The 14430-nt window shown below is 36.2% G+C and overlaps 1 protein-coding gene across 38 annotated transcripts in view; it reads left to right on the top strand.

Moving 5' to 3' along the window:
• Positions 1-14430, top strand: part of ABI3BP (ABI family member 3 binding protein) — a 264662-nt gene that overhangs the window by 189332 nt on the left and 60900 nt on the right. For 33 of the 38 annotated variants that reach the window (XM_061194088.1, XM_061194099.1, XM_061194118.1 and 30 more), the window contains 6 exons: positions 59-130; positions 595-642; positions 1400-1465; positions 3717-3791; positions 7771-7845; positions 13829-13888. In XM_061194088.1, coding sequence (XP_061050071.1) covers positions 59-130; positions 595-642; positions 1400-1465; positions 3717-3791; positions 7771-7845; positions 13829-13888 — 396 coding nt within the window. The remainder of the gene's footprint in view (positions 1-58; positions 131-594; positions 643-1399; positions 1466-3716; positions 3792-7770; positions 7846-13828; positions 13889-14430) is intronic. The other 5 variants (XM_061194116.1, XM_061194115.1, XM_061194120.1 and 2 more) reach the window with 2 other exon arrangements.

Below are 14430 nucleotides of genomic sequence, written 5' to 3'. Positions count from 1 at the left end.
TATAGTGGGTGCTATGGACTGTCCGCCACTAACCTGCCATTCCCTGTTTCTTCCCTAGCACCAACTGAAATAGATTATGTATATTCCACTGCCAAAGTACCACTCAGGCCAGAGGAGCCAAAGACTGAAGGTGGTAAAGGTTTTCATGCTTCTATTCTTTTATTCAAAAAATTTTTAATTAGTATCTATTACGTTTCATGGAATTTGAAAGTTCAAGCTGGGGAACTTGATCTACAGTGGAATAGCTTTGAAAAGCTATAGCTTCTAAAATTCTTGAATTCTTAAAATTAAAATGATAATTGACTCTCTGAATACAGAAATAAATTTCAGTTTCTCTGTGGTATCTAAATATTGAGGCATAATAAATTTGACAGTTAATGACAGTTAAAACATAAATATTAGTTGGAGGATTAGGGTTATAGAATAGGATTTCCCTCTTGATTCTTTTTTCTTATCCTAATCCATTGTCCTATCTGTAAAAATGTGATGCAGATTCTCAAGAGAATGAGGTGTGTTGATATTCAAGAAAGAGATACTTGACTGTGGCCTAACATCTTAAGCTTTTTAAAATTGTTCTCCTTTGTTTTGATACAGTTGTGGAATCTATTACAAATGTGTCTGAACCACCTGAGACCACACTAGGTAATGACACACCCTGGCAGTTTTTGCCCTCATTGTCGCCATCACCTGAGAACCCAGGTTCTCCCTCATTGTGAATTCATGTTGCAACACCATTCTTTGTCATGGCAGTTAATTTTCTTTCTAGGTGCTTCTATTCATAACCATTGTCCAAAAAGTGTCTTCTTCCATTCAGCTTTGTATCTAGACCTTGGTCTCTCTCTACTTCAGTCACCAAAACTGTCAAATCTAAAGTGTCTTTTTTCCTAATGTTAAACATTCTGCCAGCTTGGTATTACGTTGAATACTTCAGATAATATTTTTTTGTATGATGATCCATTTATACCTTCTGCCCTAGCAACATACTTTCCATTAACACTCATTTCATCACATTCATTTACATGTTTGATTTTTTTCTTCATTAGTTAAACAAAATTCAATGCTGCTGAATGGCTTATGCCTTAACATTTTTTATTTATTTTTCTCCTTATGGTTCCTCCTGAACCTATCTTTCTAGCACTGTTGGGGATGTACTAGTGTGGAGTAAGGATTTAAAAAGTAAGGCTATTGCTTACCTTGAAAGTATTTTGTAACCTGGCATCTCTAAGCAGCTTTTAAACTAAATGCATTATGAAGAAGTAGGAGTGCTATTTTGCTGTAGACTTGCAATTTACTTTCTTTTTTTCTTTAAAATCTACTTGTTACCATCTGTTCTGTCATCTGTACTCAAGGTGTGTGAAGTGCTATAGTAACCCTGGGTACTTTCCTTCAATTACCATAGAAACATCACCTCTGCCTTCCCAAACTGTAATCCTACCCAGCCCAGATGAGCCTCAGACTGAACCGGGTAAATATGTTATTTTGTGTTTCATGTAGAAGGTGAGTGTTTGCAGAACTTACAAGAATGGAAAGACAATATATATGGGCACTATTACTAGTTATCAGAAGCCCTAACTTAATCACTGCTCACTGCTCACAGTCTTTGACCCTACCTTTCTGATGCCCCACTCCTCCTTCTATCCATAATCTATAGCCAGTCATATGGCAGTGTTGTGAACATTATTTAAGATATAACTGAAAAATACCTCTCAGCTACTCTGCAAATCTTTCATACAGAAAATAGTAATGTTTCTGGGGGAGAACATTTATATTCTTTTTAAAATATAAATATCCCAATTTTAAATACTTTATCATCTTGACTAGTTTTACAAGGTCTGTGGTCATATAAAAACTATTTTAAGATAGTTAATTTGTTTAAGATTAACCAAAACCTCCAGAAATACGGGAGCATTCCACAAAAAGGAGTACAATTGGTCGGTCATCCTGTCATTATTCAGGTCCCTTACTACTTTCTACTGCTCCTGCCTGTGGCAGTTTGGCCATTTCACTGCATACAAATAAGAGAAACTGAAGTCAAACTGGTTACTTGGCAAGTCATAAGGGTTTACTTGATGGTGGAATTTGAAATATGGGAAAACAAATCATCAATGCGGATAACTAAATATGCTTCTTACAAGGGAAAATTTTCTCAATATCTCCAGGCTCTCTGATAAACGTCAGTTTAAATGTCAGTTTATCATAAATAAGCCCAAACTTGTATTTTGATGGCCATTAAACTATTTTATATGGCTCTATTTCCAAAGGAGATATGGATATTAATCTTATTCATTGTCCTCTAAAATGTCCTGTTAAACCCTGTTAATATCCTTTGCCTATTAAACTCTACAGTTTAATTTTTACCAAAATTCCACACTGACTGCATTAACTGGATCTGTGTCAATTATCTCTAACTTTTCTAAAGTTTTTTTTTTAAATAGCTTTAATCATTAATATGATTGAAATATTTAGTCATAGATACTATCAGTGATACTAATCTCATTCTGAATCATTTTTTTATAGAATTGCCTCATGACATGCCTTTACCTGCAAGATGGTCTCTTATACCCTGGGGAAGCAAATAGCCTATCAGTACGAATCTCGGCAAGCAAAGCAGTTCAGAGTCAGAATATCACAAGACTAAGGACACTGTAGAAGTATAGAATTTTAGGGTTGGAAGGGCTTTTAAAAATCCTGTTACTGTTGATGAAGAACCCAATGTTGTAGACTGAGTGATCCGCAAAGCAAACTCTAAATCTCCCAGCTCCAGGCTCCTAAACCAGTGTAATCTCCAACATATCTTGTTCATCTCTCCACAGGCGAGAGGATTCCACTGAAACCATTGCATGCCTTGTATATTTTGATTAAGTATCAGGAAGAAGTCCCTACAGACTCAGCTTCTTCTTTTATCTAATAACTCTTATTTTCAGCAAGCTTTTCTTAAGGTGCCTGAAACTCCGTGACCTTGAAAAACATTTTGTTTCTTCTTATCTCTCTTTATCCCAAACACACTGAACCCAACCAAACGAGGTATTTCCACAAGCTGCGATCTTTCATTTGATAATTCTTTTCCTCCAGCAGGATAAACTTTTAATTTTCTTGGTGAAGAAATAATTGATTTTTTACACTGAATGTCCTAGAACTTCTTTGGGAATTGTTCAGCAGAAGAATAACTTTCTTCAATAATGTATCCTTTCAATTTCTGTTCAATTTTTCTTCTCCAATATGACCAATAAAAATTGTGTTTTGTTTAACAAGATTAATTTTTTTCCATTAGCACTTACTCTTAAGATGCATTCATTTTTTAGGTATATTTGGAATGCAATGTGCTTTTTATTTAGAAGAAATTGTACCTCTTTGCACTTAAAATATTATACTGGGTTATTCTGCTAAAATGATGTGAACTTATAATGATGAATTATTTTATTATGAAATTTATTTTTAACCTATTTAATAGGTATTTGAAGTGGATATTTCTAAAATTCCAACAGTTTCATTTGCCAGCTGAATATCCTGGATATCTTTAATGTGCTGCCTTGGTTTTTTTTTTTTTCCATTATAATAAGAAAATTACCGTCTTATACTTTGTGGCTCTTTGGGAACTTTAATTGCTGTGTATTTAGGTCTTCAATTACTCAACAAACATCTTTGAGATCCTAGAGGTTTAGGTACTGTGACTCTTGAAGACCTCAAGAGCTCCGAACCTTTATCCTTTCTTTTAGTGCCCAAGCAGACACCGCGAGCTCCTCCCAAACCAAAAATATCTCCACGTCTAAGAATCACACCGACACAGCCAGGTAAATACTTATTTTATATTCTGGCCTGAAAAGTTTGATGTTAGCGGAGTTACTCTGTTGAATTATAGCAAGTTAGGTTTTTAACCCTTATAAAATAAGACTTCCTTTGAAACCTAATAAATATTTACGTTTATTTTTAGACTTTATCAAAAAGTATGCTATTGGAGTAGCTTATTCCAGAAGCTTCCCTTTTGTTATATTATTTGAGAGGGGGATGGAGGAGAATGGAATTTCTTAAAAGAGTAGCCTGCCTACTCCCTTCACTTCTGGGAGCTTGAGAAAACCTTCCATGGTCCTTGAATGTCCTCCCCCTGCCAATCACCTAATTTTTTTTGGCCTTTCAGTCAATTTTATTTAACATTAGGTCATGAAGATTTTTAATATATATCCTCTCCTGTACAATAATAACATAATATTGCTTTGGTTGTTTTGCTAGGAATTTTGGGAAGGACCTAAACAAGAGTCATTATAAACTATTTTTTATTCTGTTCAAGAAGCTCTTACTTGAATGATTGAATGATTAACTCTAACCCTCACTTCTCAACCAAGATCTTGTCCAGTTCCTCTGACTGCTTTGGCAGATCTCCATTTCAGGCTACCATAAAATTGACATGCCTCAAAGAAAGCCATCTTTCCCTCCTTTCAGTTTCTCATTTATATCTGTTGCAGATTCTGAGCATTTTACATAGATTTTTATCCTCTTCCTCATCCGGCCTCTGCAGTCCATCAGTTTTTCCAGACATCTCTAACCTTGGTCCCTACTCCAAGCATATACCCAGTCATGCCTAGTCTGTTGTTATGAATCAACTGATCTCCTGTCTCTCTTCTCTCCTAATTTAAAATTGTACCACCCTTGATGCTTAAGTGGCTGATTAACTAATGCATTTCATCAGTTAGTCACTTAACAACTATTTATTGCATGCTGACCTCACGCCAGACAATGTGCTAGACACTGGGAATGTGAAACAAAATTTCATCCTTCTGTAGTCAAGGAAGTTATAGTCTAGCCCAATCCCCTAAATCTAAATTTACTTTTTATACATGGCCCACTTCCAAAAAGCATATAAAGTGCACCTACCCAATTTACTAGGAAAGGAACCCTAACTCTCACCAATGGTCTGGGGAAAGGAAAATGTTAGCAGCATCAAAATTATGCTTGATCTAGGTAGTAGCTCTGAATTACCAACACAAACTCTTTAATCATATCTCACTATCCCTACTGAAAGAAAAAAACTGTAGATATGGGGATGGTGTTTAATATCTGAGAGGTATTAACACTTTCTTTAATATTTCTGAGAGAAATTTTACCTATTACTTTTTCTTTGAAGGAAAACTCCTTAAAAAACAGTTCCATGTACTACATCTAGCTAATGATTTTAAATCTGCTTTAATGTATTTTAAAATGTGTTTTTACTTAATTACTAAAACTTTGCTAAAAATAATATGGGTATGATATGTAAGTAGATGAAGGTACCAAAGCAACAATCATCTGAAAGAATAAGAAATTTAAAATAATAACAAGAAATAAATTTGAACTATTAATATATAAGAAATACTGGGGAAAATAACTGATGATTAGTGAATAAGTAATGCATAATAGAATAAGAATACAAAACAAAGCAAGTATATTAAATTTGTGGATAGGAAACTAAAATCTAACTTTAAGAAATCAGCAGATAAAATCACGAGAAGAAGCTCTCAACCTTTTATGTGAATATAAAGCATAGAACAAATGAGGCAGAAAAAGGAGAAATGGAAAGAAATAAGAAAGCATAAAACAATGAATGATTGAAAATAAGAGAAAAGATGAGAAACAAGAAGTGCTAGAAGTTAAGACATTGAGGATATAAAGTCCTCGTTAGTAACATTTTAAAAAATAAAGGAGATATGAACTAAGAAGGAAGACTTATTCATAATTTTATCTTTTTGAACTGTACTCTGTACTTATAAAAATACAATATAGTAAATCAGGAGCTTACTCTAATTTCCCATTATGACACTGTATTCTAAGTTTCAACTTTGTTTGATTTTGATTTAGACCTTTAGCTAACCTTCCTCGACAAGGTAAGCAACTTCAGAATGGATAGATCCATACGCTCAGTGGTTCTACTCTCACTCTGAAACCCTGGAGTGACTGCAGACTACAACAAGAGAGCATCCTGATTCTGTCCCAACTGAGCAAACTCCCAGCCCATCAGCATCTCCCCTGGAAAGTAGCTACAATCCAAACACTTCTAGCTTTGTCAGGGCAACCTAGTGTAAGGGGACTATTTGGAAAATTGATCATGAAAAAATGCACTCTACTCACTCCTCTTAAAAGTGGGTGAAATTAGGATCTCTCTTACCAGGAAAATATGAGCTTTACTTAATAGATCCCAGCAATACCCTAGGTTTTTATAGTCTTTCAAGGATATTTGTGTATGTATACATATGTATCACTCAGTAGTTCAAAAACAAATATTTAAACCCTAGTAGTACTCCCTCCTTACCCCTGGCTAGCTGTTGTGAATTTCAAAAGGCCATTGGAATGGGAGAATGTTCTGTTCGTACGTGCAATATCAATATCAAACGTAAATTATTATTGTTGGACTCTAAGGGCATCATATAACAATAGTGTGTATGACTTAAAGAGCAATGCAATGTATTCATCTACCACTATTTTCAGAATGAAATTCTGTAATTGGGCATGCCACCTCATTTATACTTAAACTATGTTGATAAATTAGATAGCAAAATTTAAATTTACTATATTTGGCATTTGAGGGGATAGTGGGATCAAAAATTTGGAAGGAACCATCAAGAATATTTCATCATTAAAATACAGGTTTGATTTTTAGATTCCTATGTTCGTAAGTAATAGTGAACAGTCCTGTTTAATAATTTTATATCTAGAAATCTTATAACCATCAAAATTGCTCCTAATTCTTGAGGGGGCAAACAATGTGAAAAGCAAAATATACTCAGATCCTTCAATGTCAAATTTGTAAAGATCCTCCAGAAGTGGAAACAGATATTTATAGGGGTATAGCTTTCACATCATTTTGACATTTCACACTTAATTCTCACAATCACCCTTTCAGTTAGGACCGGTTTATTATTTCCACCTAAAAAAATGAGGAACAAGTTAAAATGTGACCTGCAGAGCTGGGATATAGCAAGCCCAAGTGTTGGGACCTATCAGTCATGTCTGGACCTCAGTGTTCAAGTCTTGTCTCTGGTGCTTAATGATCATGTGACCCCAGGCAAATAGCTTTAAAGTGAAGCTGATAATTCCTTCCTCTCCGCATTACGGTGAGAATCAAAGGGCATAATCCTTATGAAAGTACTTTTGAAATTGTAAAGTGAGCTATAAATGAGCTATAAATAAAGTAGACCTTTTTTTTTTTTCCTGGTATCTATTACATTAGCACCTTGTTACTCCAAAGGAACAGCTGTGGAAAGACAATTTTGGTTTGTGAACATGTGATTTAAAGGTTTATTTAGAGCCTAACAATTGCCGGGGATGTAGAATGTGAGCCCACCCATTCCATTCCGTTGCCCACTTCGCTTTCTGCTGTTGCTGAGCTGACTTTAAGCTGCTCTTTTCCATACTTCATGGGCTCCCATTCTGACTTCACTGAATTCATCTTCACAGAAAGACATGGGGATGGGTTTAAAAAGTCAAGCAAACATCCAGAAAAGAAGAGCACTCTTGCATTAATTAAATTGCTATCTCTTCTGAAATGATGTTTTAAAAAAAATTATTCATCCTATCCTTATGCTTAGTCAAATTTTGCTGTTTCTCAGATTTCATTTGCTTAAAGTATCTGGAATTCTAACTGATCTATTTTTAGAGTAAGGTTTATTTTTCCATCTAAATCCCATTTCAATACTTTTTTAAAATCAGTAATCAGTCTTATACTTTGTCATATTTTATGTGTTAAGCAAGACTGGGAGATGCTAAAACCAAATGACTCATGATCCGAGCTCTCTCTTTCAGCTCCTAAGGTGTTCCAGCGTGTTACTCCAAAGCCAAAGACATCACCAAGTCCAGAAGTGTCCTATACTCCGCCTGGTAAATGCTTTATTTCATGTTTAAGCCAAATGTATTCTACAGTCACACTCTGCTGAAATGAAACATGAGGACTGATGGATGTGAGGTCCATGTTTCAGTTCTGTTCAGGTACCACGTTGTATCATGCATGATATAATCATTTCAAAGTGTTCATAAGAGTTATCTAAGTGCTCATATGGTAAGCCATTGATATAATGCAAAGGCAGAGAATTATGCTAAGGGTAGAATGCTTCTTCTAGAATTAAAATTCTCTTATTTTCTGACTTCCAGAAAATAACCTACCAATGTTAACTGTGCTGTGGTCACGTTTCACCAAGATAAAATAAAGAATTGGGGATTTTCCCACAAAAATGATAAAATGATGTTTTACAAATGGAGGAAATGACGTTTAACCATTTTCTTGGGTTCAAACATTTTACACTATCCAGCATTGAGGGTTTTTTTTTTTTTTTCCTTATAAATTCTATTTTACCCATTCACGGAGCAGTTGCTTGAGTCAAGAAATTTGTTTCACACAGGAAAAAATGATTTCTTTAGCTACAGATCAATTTCTTGCCTATCATTTGAGAAGGCTTTTTGCCCGTTTATGGGGGGAATAATCTCGTGTTTGTGGGAGTAGTCAAGGTAAGGACTGCAAGAACCCAGACATTTCTCTAGATCCTCAAGTGACCGTACAAAGCTGCTGTTAGCTTCACTAATTAGTTCACTGTTGGTTCACTAATAAGCCAAACCAAGTTTTTAACTAGAGTATCTGAGAAATACAATAAGTTCCCCCCCTTTTTTTTAAGGTTCAATTATTATAAATTCTTAGATGGTCCTAGAAGCATATAGAACATTCCTAGAACCAAAGGATTTCTGAGCTGTAGCTTGAAATGATGGCATTTGGGAAGCAAGTGAATTCACTTGCTATCATGTTTTCCAGGTTGTATAAGGGCAGGGTGCTACTGCCGCTGTGGGATGGCTAGGTTGTTGCAGGTGGTTATAGGCTGCAAAGAGCCTCTTTTGCCCTGAAGTCTAGACTTTAAATTAGTACTGCTAAATGCAACAGTCAATATTATAAATGCCAATAAGGAAAAAGCTGATCTTCCCACTTGCAAAAGGTCAGCTTCTTGTCTTCAACTGAGGAAAAAATATGTAACGGAAATGAAGTCATTACAGATAACAACAGTATATATGAGTGATTATATTCACTTTTCGTTAGAGAAAGCAATACTATTGGTCCTGGTATGACATAATCTCATTAAACCAATATATCTAATCGTTCAACTTTTTCTTCTTTTTTAAATGTCTAATATTTGCCTTAATTCCATCAACACCTTCTTTTTCACAGGCACTCTGACCTGTACGTTTGAGCCCTGGAATAACAGCACAAACACTCTCTCTGGAGCCTTCATTGAGCTCATTCTATTGACTCTCCAGTTCCAAATGTTCAGATTGAATTCTGTCTCTAAACCTAGTGTTGGCCCTGCCATTGTGTCCATCACGGGTTCCCCTATTGCTCCAGGGGTGTGATGCTGCGGGAAGAATCATAGGCGATCTTTACTACTATTTAATGTTCTCCCAAGTGTTTTAACAGACTGGATTCAAACAGTTTTGGGGTTGTATCTAGGCTCAGGTTTGCATCCTAATGAGCCCACAACCTTGTTTACTGGCTCCTCAGAAAGCAGGGTAAATTACATGTAAACTTAATGTGTACTTGTATCTCTATCCTTTTTATAGAGATAGATGCTCTATAAAAATGTAAAAAGTAGTACTGAAATCAGGACATAGTTATGTTTTAACACAATGTTTATCTCAAAATTTATACTGAGAGATATCAGAAGTGACAAAACTGAATTTTTAGACCTGTACCAAATAAGTCAGTCTCGGGTTATCTGTACAGCTCTTTCATTCTATAGATTCCTAGGTATAACACAGGTTTCATCCAGTTAGGCCTTTAGAAAATATCTTTCAGTCACTCAGTTGAATTATCTACAACACTTAATGAGGAATCTAGACAAACTGAGCCCACACATCATGTCCAGAACCAAAACAGAACTGGCTTTTCTTTTGATCTGCCTTGGAAGAATGCTTTTGAATTCAGAGCAAAGGACTCGCCCTGATGCCTGGCTCAACAGAGCTTTGCCTTCTTTGTAGATTTGTTTCTGTACCAAGGGCTGTCTTGGCTTTGTGGTAACATCTGTCACCACAGAAGTATTTGGATAGACTTCAGTCATCGGGAGCAAACCAGGGGCAAAAAAGTTTAGATTTCAGCAAGCTATCCAATCCTACAAATGTTCTGTAACTGCTCTCTTGGACAAATTCTAATTTGCAGTCACACATCAGCATTTTTGCAGTTAGAAAAGAAGGGACTAATGCTAAAATGTCTTTTGGAGATGGAATTGCTAGGATGTAGACAGTGACTGAATGGTGTTATGGAGAGAAGGATGACACTGTGATTTCTAGCTTGGGCAGGTGGTAGATGATAATACCATTAACTAAGGCAGGGAACACAGAGGGAGGAATGAAGGCTTGTGTTTGTACATGCTAGGTTTGGAGGGCCAGTAGGACTGGTGGTTGAAATGTATTTTTGGATATCTAAACAGAGGTCGATATTTAGGATGCAGATTTGGGAGTCATGTGTCTACATGTAGAAGGTTCTTAAATCTTGTGAGTGAATGACATCATCCAGGAGAAAGTACAGACTGAGAAAATAAGAGATCAGAGATCAAAGTCGTAGGGGACATAGTTATATTTAAAGAGTGGACAGAGGAAGAGGAGCCAGCAGAATTTGCTGTCAAAAGATCCAAGAGTCGCAGGAAAGAGGGACTCGGGAGGCAAGACAGGGAAGGGCAGCCGTCAATGACAGTGAGGTGGACAGATGTCAGAAGAGCTGTTGGACTTGACAGTGTGGGTCCAGAAGCCTGCATCTGAAACCTGTGGGCCAGTGCTTCAGAATTCAGCAATTTTCAGACTTTGGAAAGGTAAAACAGCACATATACCATATGTATGAACAGTCACACTACTCAGGATGAATAAAAACTGTAAATAGCCTCAGGTCAGTTCTAGGCAGGTTTTACTGTCAAATAAGTTAAGAAAAAAAAAAAAACCACTTTCTGTCTTCAGAGCATTTTGAACTTCAGAACTATGGATGAGGCCTCATGGATCCATGGGTGCAGCAGATCAGGAAGCCAGTCCACAGTGAATGGAGAAGATGCAGTTAAGAGACCAGGAAGCAGAGGCAGATGGAGTTTTTAGATGAAAGGAATGAGAGCAAGAAAGGGATGGTTTGAAGGGGAAGCCATGTCAAGGAAATGGTTATTAATTTTAGGATGTTGGAGCATTTGAGCTGTTTTATAGGTGGAGAGGGAGGAACTCATGGATAAATGGAAATATGGACTAACGGAGAAAAATAGAAGATAATAGAAATAATGGAAAGTAAAAGGCCCCAGAGGAGTTGGGAGGGAAGGTGACCCAAGAGCACAGGTAAAGCTCTGAAAGTGGTCTCTGAAAGGGCAGGAAACCTGCTTCCTCTCAGACTGGACCTTAGGGTACAAGGTTAGAATAAAGGAAGAGGGAATCTGGAGGTGAAAAGGGTGTGTGGTCTATGTGTATTACTTTTCTAAGAGAATCTCTTTGTAGCCTATTGCAGGGGTAAACCTTATTGAAGATTCCTTATTCCACCATCTGTATCAGAGAGCGACACCTTCATTCTCTCATCTACTCTGGCAAAACATTCATGCGTATTCATTTACATTTGTCCATATTGGACATTTCCACTCACAGTTGTCTCCTGTTAGTTGAATTGTTCTTTGGAAACGTGCCCTTTATTCAAAAAGACAGTTAATATAACTGGTAAGTTAATTGGTTATTTAATATAAATGGTAAATTGGCTAATACAAATGGGTCTAAAATATAATAATGGTAAGTAATCTTATAAAGAAATCAAAACTGCCTTCTCAATAAATTGTCATGATTTACACTGATAAGTTTCCCCCAGCATGGAAGATTTTGGTTTTAAGAATCATGCTCTTCTTCAATTTAATGTACGGAGGAATGCCACATAGGGAAGAAGAGAAAAACAACTTTGCATTTGTTGGAGCTGCTGTTGACCAAGAAAGAGAATGATTCATATCCCTTTCCTGTGAATATTTCTAGTTCTTTCCTTTCCACTGATTTCACCTGCTTTAGAACGTCTGGCATGGCAGTTATTAAATCATCCCTTCATGGTTAAAAAGTGCCAATTGCAGCAGCAGGAATCCACATTAGTCTAAATTCCTCAGGAAACTAAGGCAGGCAGTGAATCATGTATTTACAGTATAAGGTGGATTTATTGGTAGCACATTTCTTTTTAGCTTCTCCTTTCCTTAATCTGGCTCCTCTCTGTATAGTCTAGCGCTGCGACCAATTAGGATGTTTATAAACTCAGACTGCTCTGTATGGCCGTGACCTTCTCAGACGCACACCATAATGCCTTCTCCCTCACCCTCCAGATGACAGTTAGTTTGATTTACAACTGGAAATTCCTCGTATTTTACCACTTCAATCCTTAAAAATACTACATAGCAAAGGTGAAGTGTTCACTATGGTGATGGGTTTTCTCTAACTTTGCCCACCACTAATCTTTTTGAAGTTACCTTTTTTAAAAAAAGTCCAGACATCAAGTTCCCCTGGTGGTTACCCTTTAGCTCATAGAAGTTCTAATGGAGTCACATTTCTTTTCAGTGGACCAAATTCCACAACTGTGATTTCACTCGCACTTGGTTAGTGGCCTAGACTAAGAACAGATGTGATATGCACATTAAATGTGATCCCAAAAGCCATAAAAGAGAATGAATGTCCATTTTATATCATCTATTTCTACACTAGTGATAAAGTGGTGTTTGTCCACCTCATAGTAAAAAAGTGTTCTTCATCTTTCTCAGAGGCAGAGTTGTAGCCTGAATCCTAATTTTTTTCCTCCAGCACCATATAAGATGCAAGAAAGTTACACTGCATACCTAAGGGTATTTATGAATTCGGTGTGGTAGGAAAACTTTTCAGTGAGTGAGTAGGGTTGACAAGGACCTCCTTTTGGGGAAACTGAGTTAAAGAAATACGTTATCTTGCTCCTGAAAGGAGATTTGCCATAGAAATCTGGTATTAACAACAGGCAAATCACCCTGGTATTTTCCCCAATGAGAGATAAGGTATCAAATTCCCAGCCTACCATTTTATTTTGCTGAAGTAGAACTAGACACAGGCATTAAAAATATACTGGATATCAAGACTGAATATGATTATTGTTTAGCGTATATTTTTCTCCTTTGTTTTCATGTTCTCATATGTCAGGAGGCCCTAATACCTATACTTAATACCTATTATACTAGAAGCCATGTCACTAAGAATGACAAAAATGGCAACATTTATCTAACATTTACTATGTAACAAGCACTCTCATAAACTTTACATTTGGTATCTTCTAATGAGTGACTGATTCCTTCTGCTTTATTTTCTCCCCATAATAACTGTTAGTGCCTTTTAGAATAAAACTTTGTTCTTCCCTTAGATATTCAAGAGTTTTGCCTTTCTTGCTGTTTTCCTCAATTTGCAGGCCATTTCTTTAAGATAATGTATTTTCAATTGCTGTCAGTGGAATTTTAGCAGGAATATCAAATGGCAGCTAACCACTTCAGACAAAAACTGACCTATTACTTTGAAGACAACTTGAGGGAGACCTACCTCCTTGTGTTTAATTACATTAGTTTTTTCTTCCTTTTTTTTCCCTCAACAGAATCTTCAAAATGACCTGTGACCAACTTTGTTTTACTGCCATTAGAACCTTTCCTACACAGTGACATTTTTCCATTTCAGAAAGATGGTCCTCTTCTTGGCTTAGCCCTTTAGCCATCGTGAAAACATCTTTGCTTCATTCATGCTTCCCAGGGTTTTAGGTCTATGAGTTAAGTTTCACTCCAGGTATGACATTTAGAGTTCACAGTGTTTTATAATCTTTTTCTTTCAGTTCCAAGAGATGTGCTCCTTCCCCATAAACCAGACCCCGAAGACTCTCAGAGCGAACCTGGTAAATGAATTGTTTTATTTTCCCAGTTAGGAAGTGTATTTTTCGAAAAATATTCTTGAGGTAAATATATTTTTGGAATGATTGTGATGTGGAAGAAGTTCAGAGAAAATTATGGATAGAAAATGTGTATTTCTTTTGGGGAGGTTTAATCATACAATCTGCTTGACAATTTTTTCCCCATGAGAGAATAGTGTATAATTAGTTTATTTTCCCTGAAAGTATTTTTGTTGAATAGAAAATCATGCTAAAGTTATAAGACATAATTATTACCTGAGCCAACCATTTTCACCTTCTTTCAGAATGTAAATATAGCTACATTCCAAATGTGGGTATACTTTTAAGTCAAAAATATGGGTGCCTAATCAAATTTTCCTCATAGTGACAGTGAACGAAAACTTTAAAGTTTTAGTTGAACTGAGTTCCCTGGGTGTCACCTAAGGTATAGAATTTTTCTCGTATTTATTATGATTGTAAGAGAATGTTTAAATGTTCAAACGGGTGCATTGTAGAGACACAGAAACTGGGTTTACTTCACCAGGTAG

The sequence above is a fragment of the Eubalaena glacialis genome, chromosome 6, assembly GCF_028564815.1.
Source record: "Eubalaena glacialis isolate mEubGla1 chromosome 6, mEubGla1.1.hap2.+ XY, whole genome shotgun sequence".
Lineage (NCBI taxonomy): Eukaryota > Metazoa > Chordata > Mammalia > Artiodactyla > Balaenidae > Eubalaena > Eubalaena glacialis.
The sequence above is the reverse complement of the archived record's forward strand: the minus strand, read 5'-3'. Positions and strand labels throughout refer to the sequence as shown.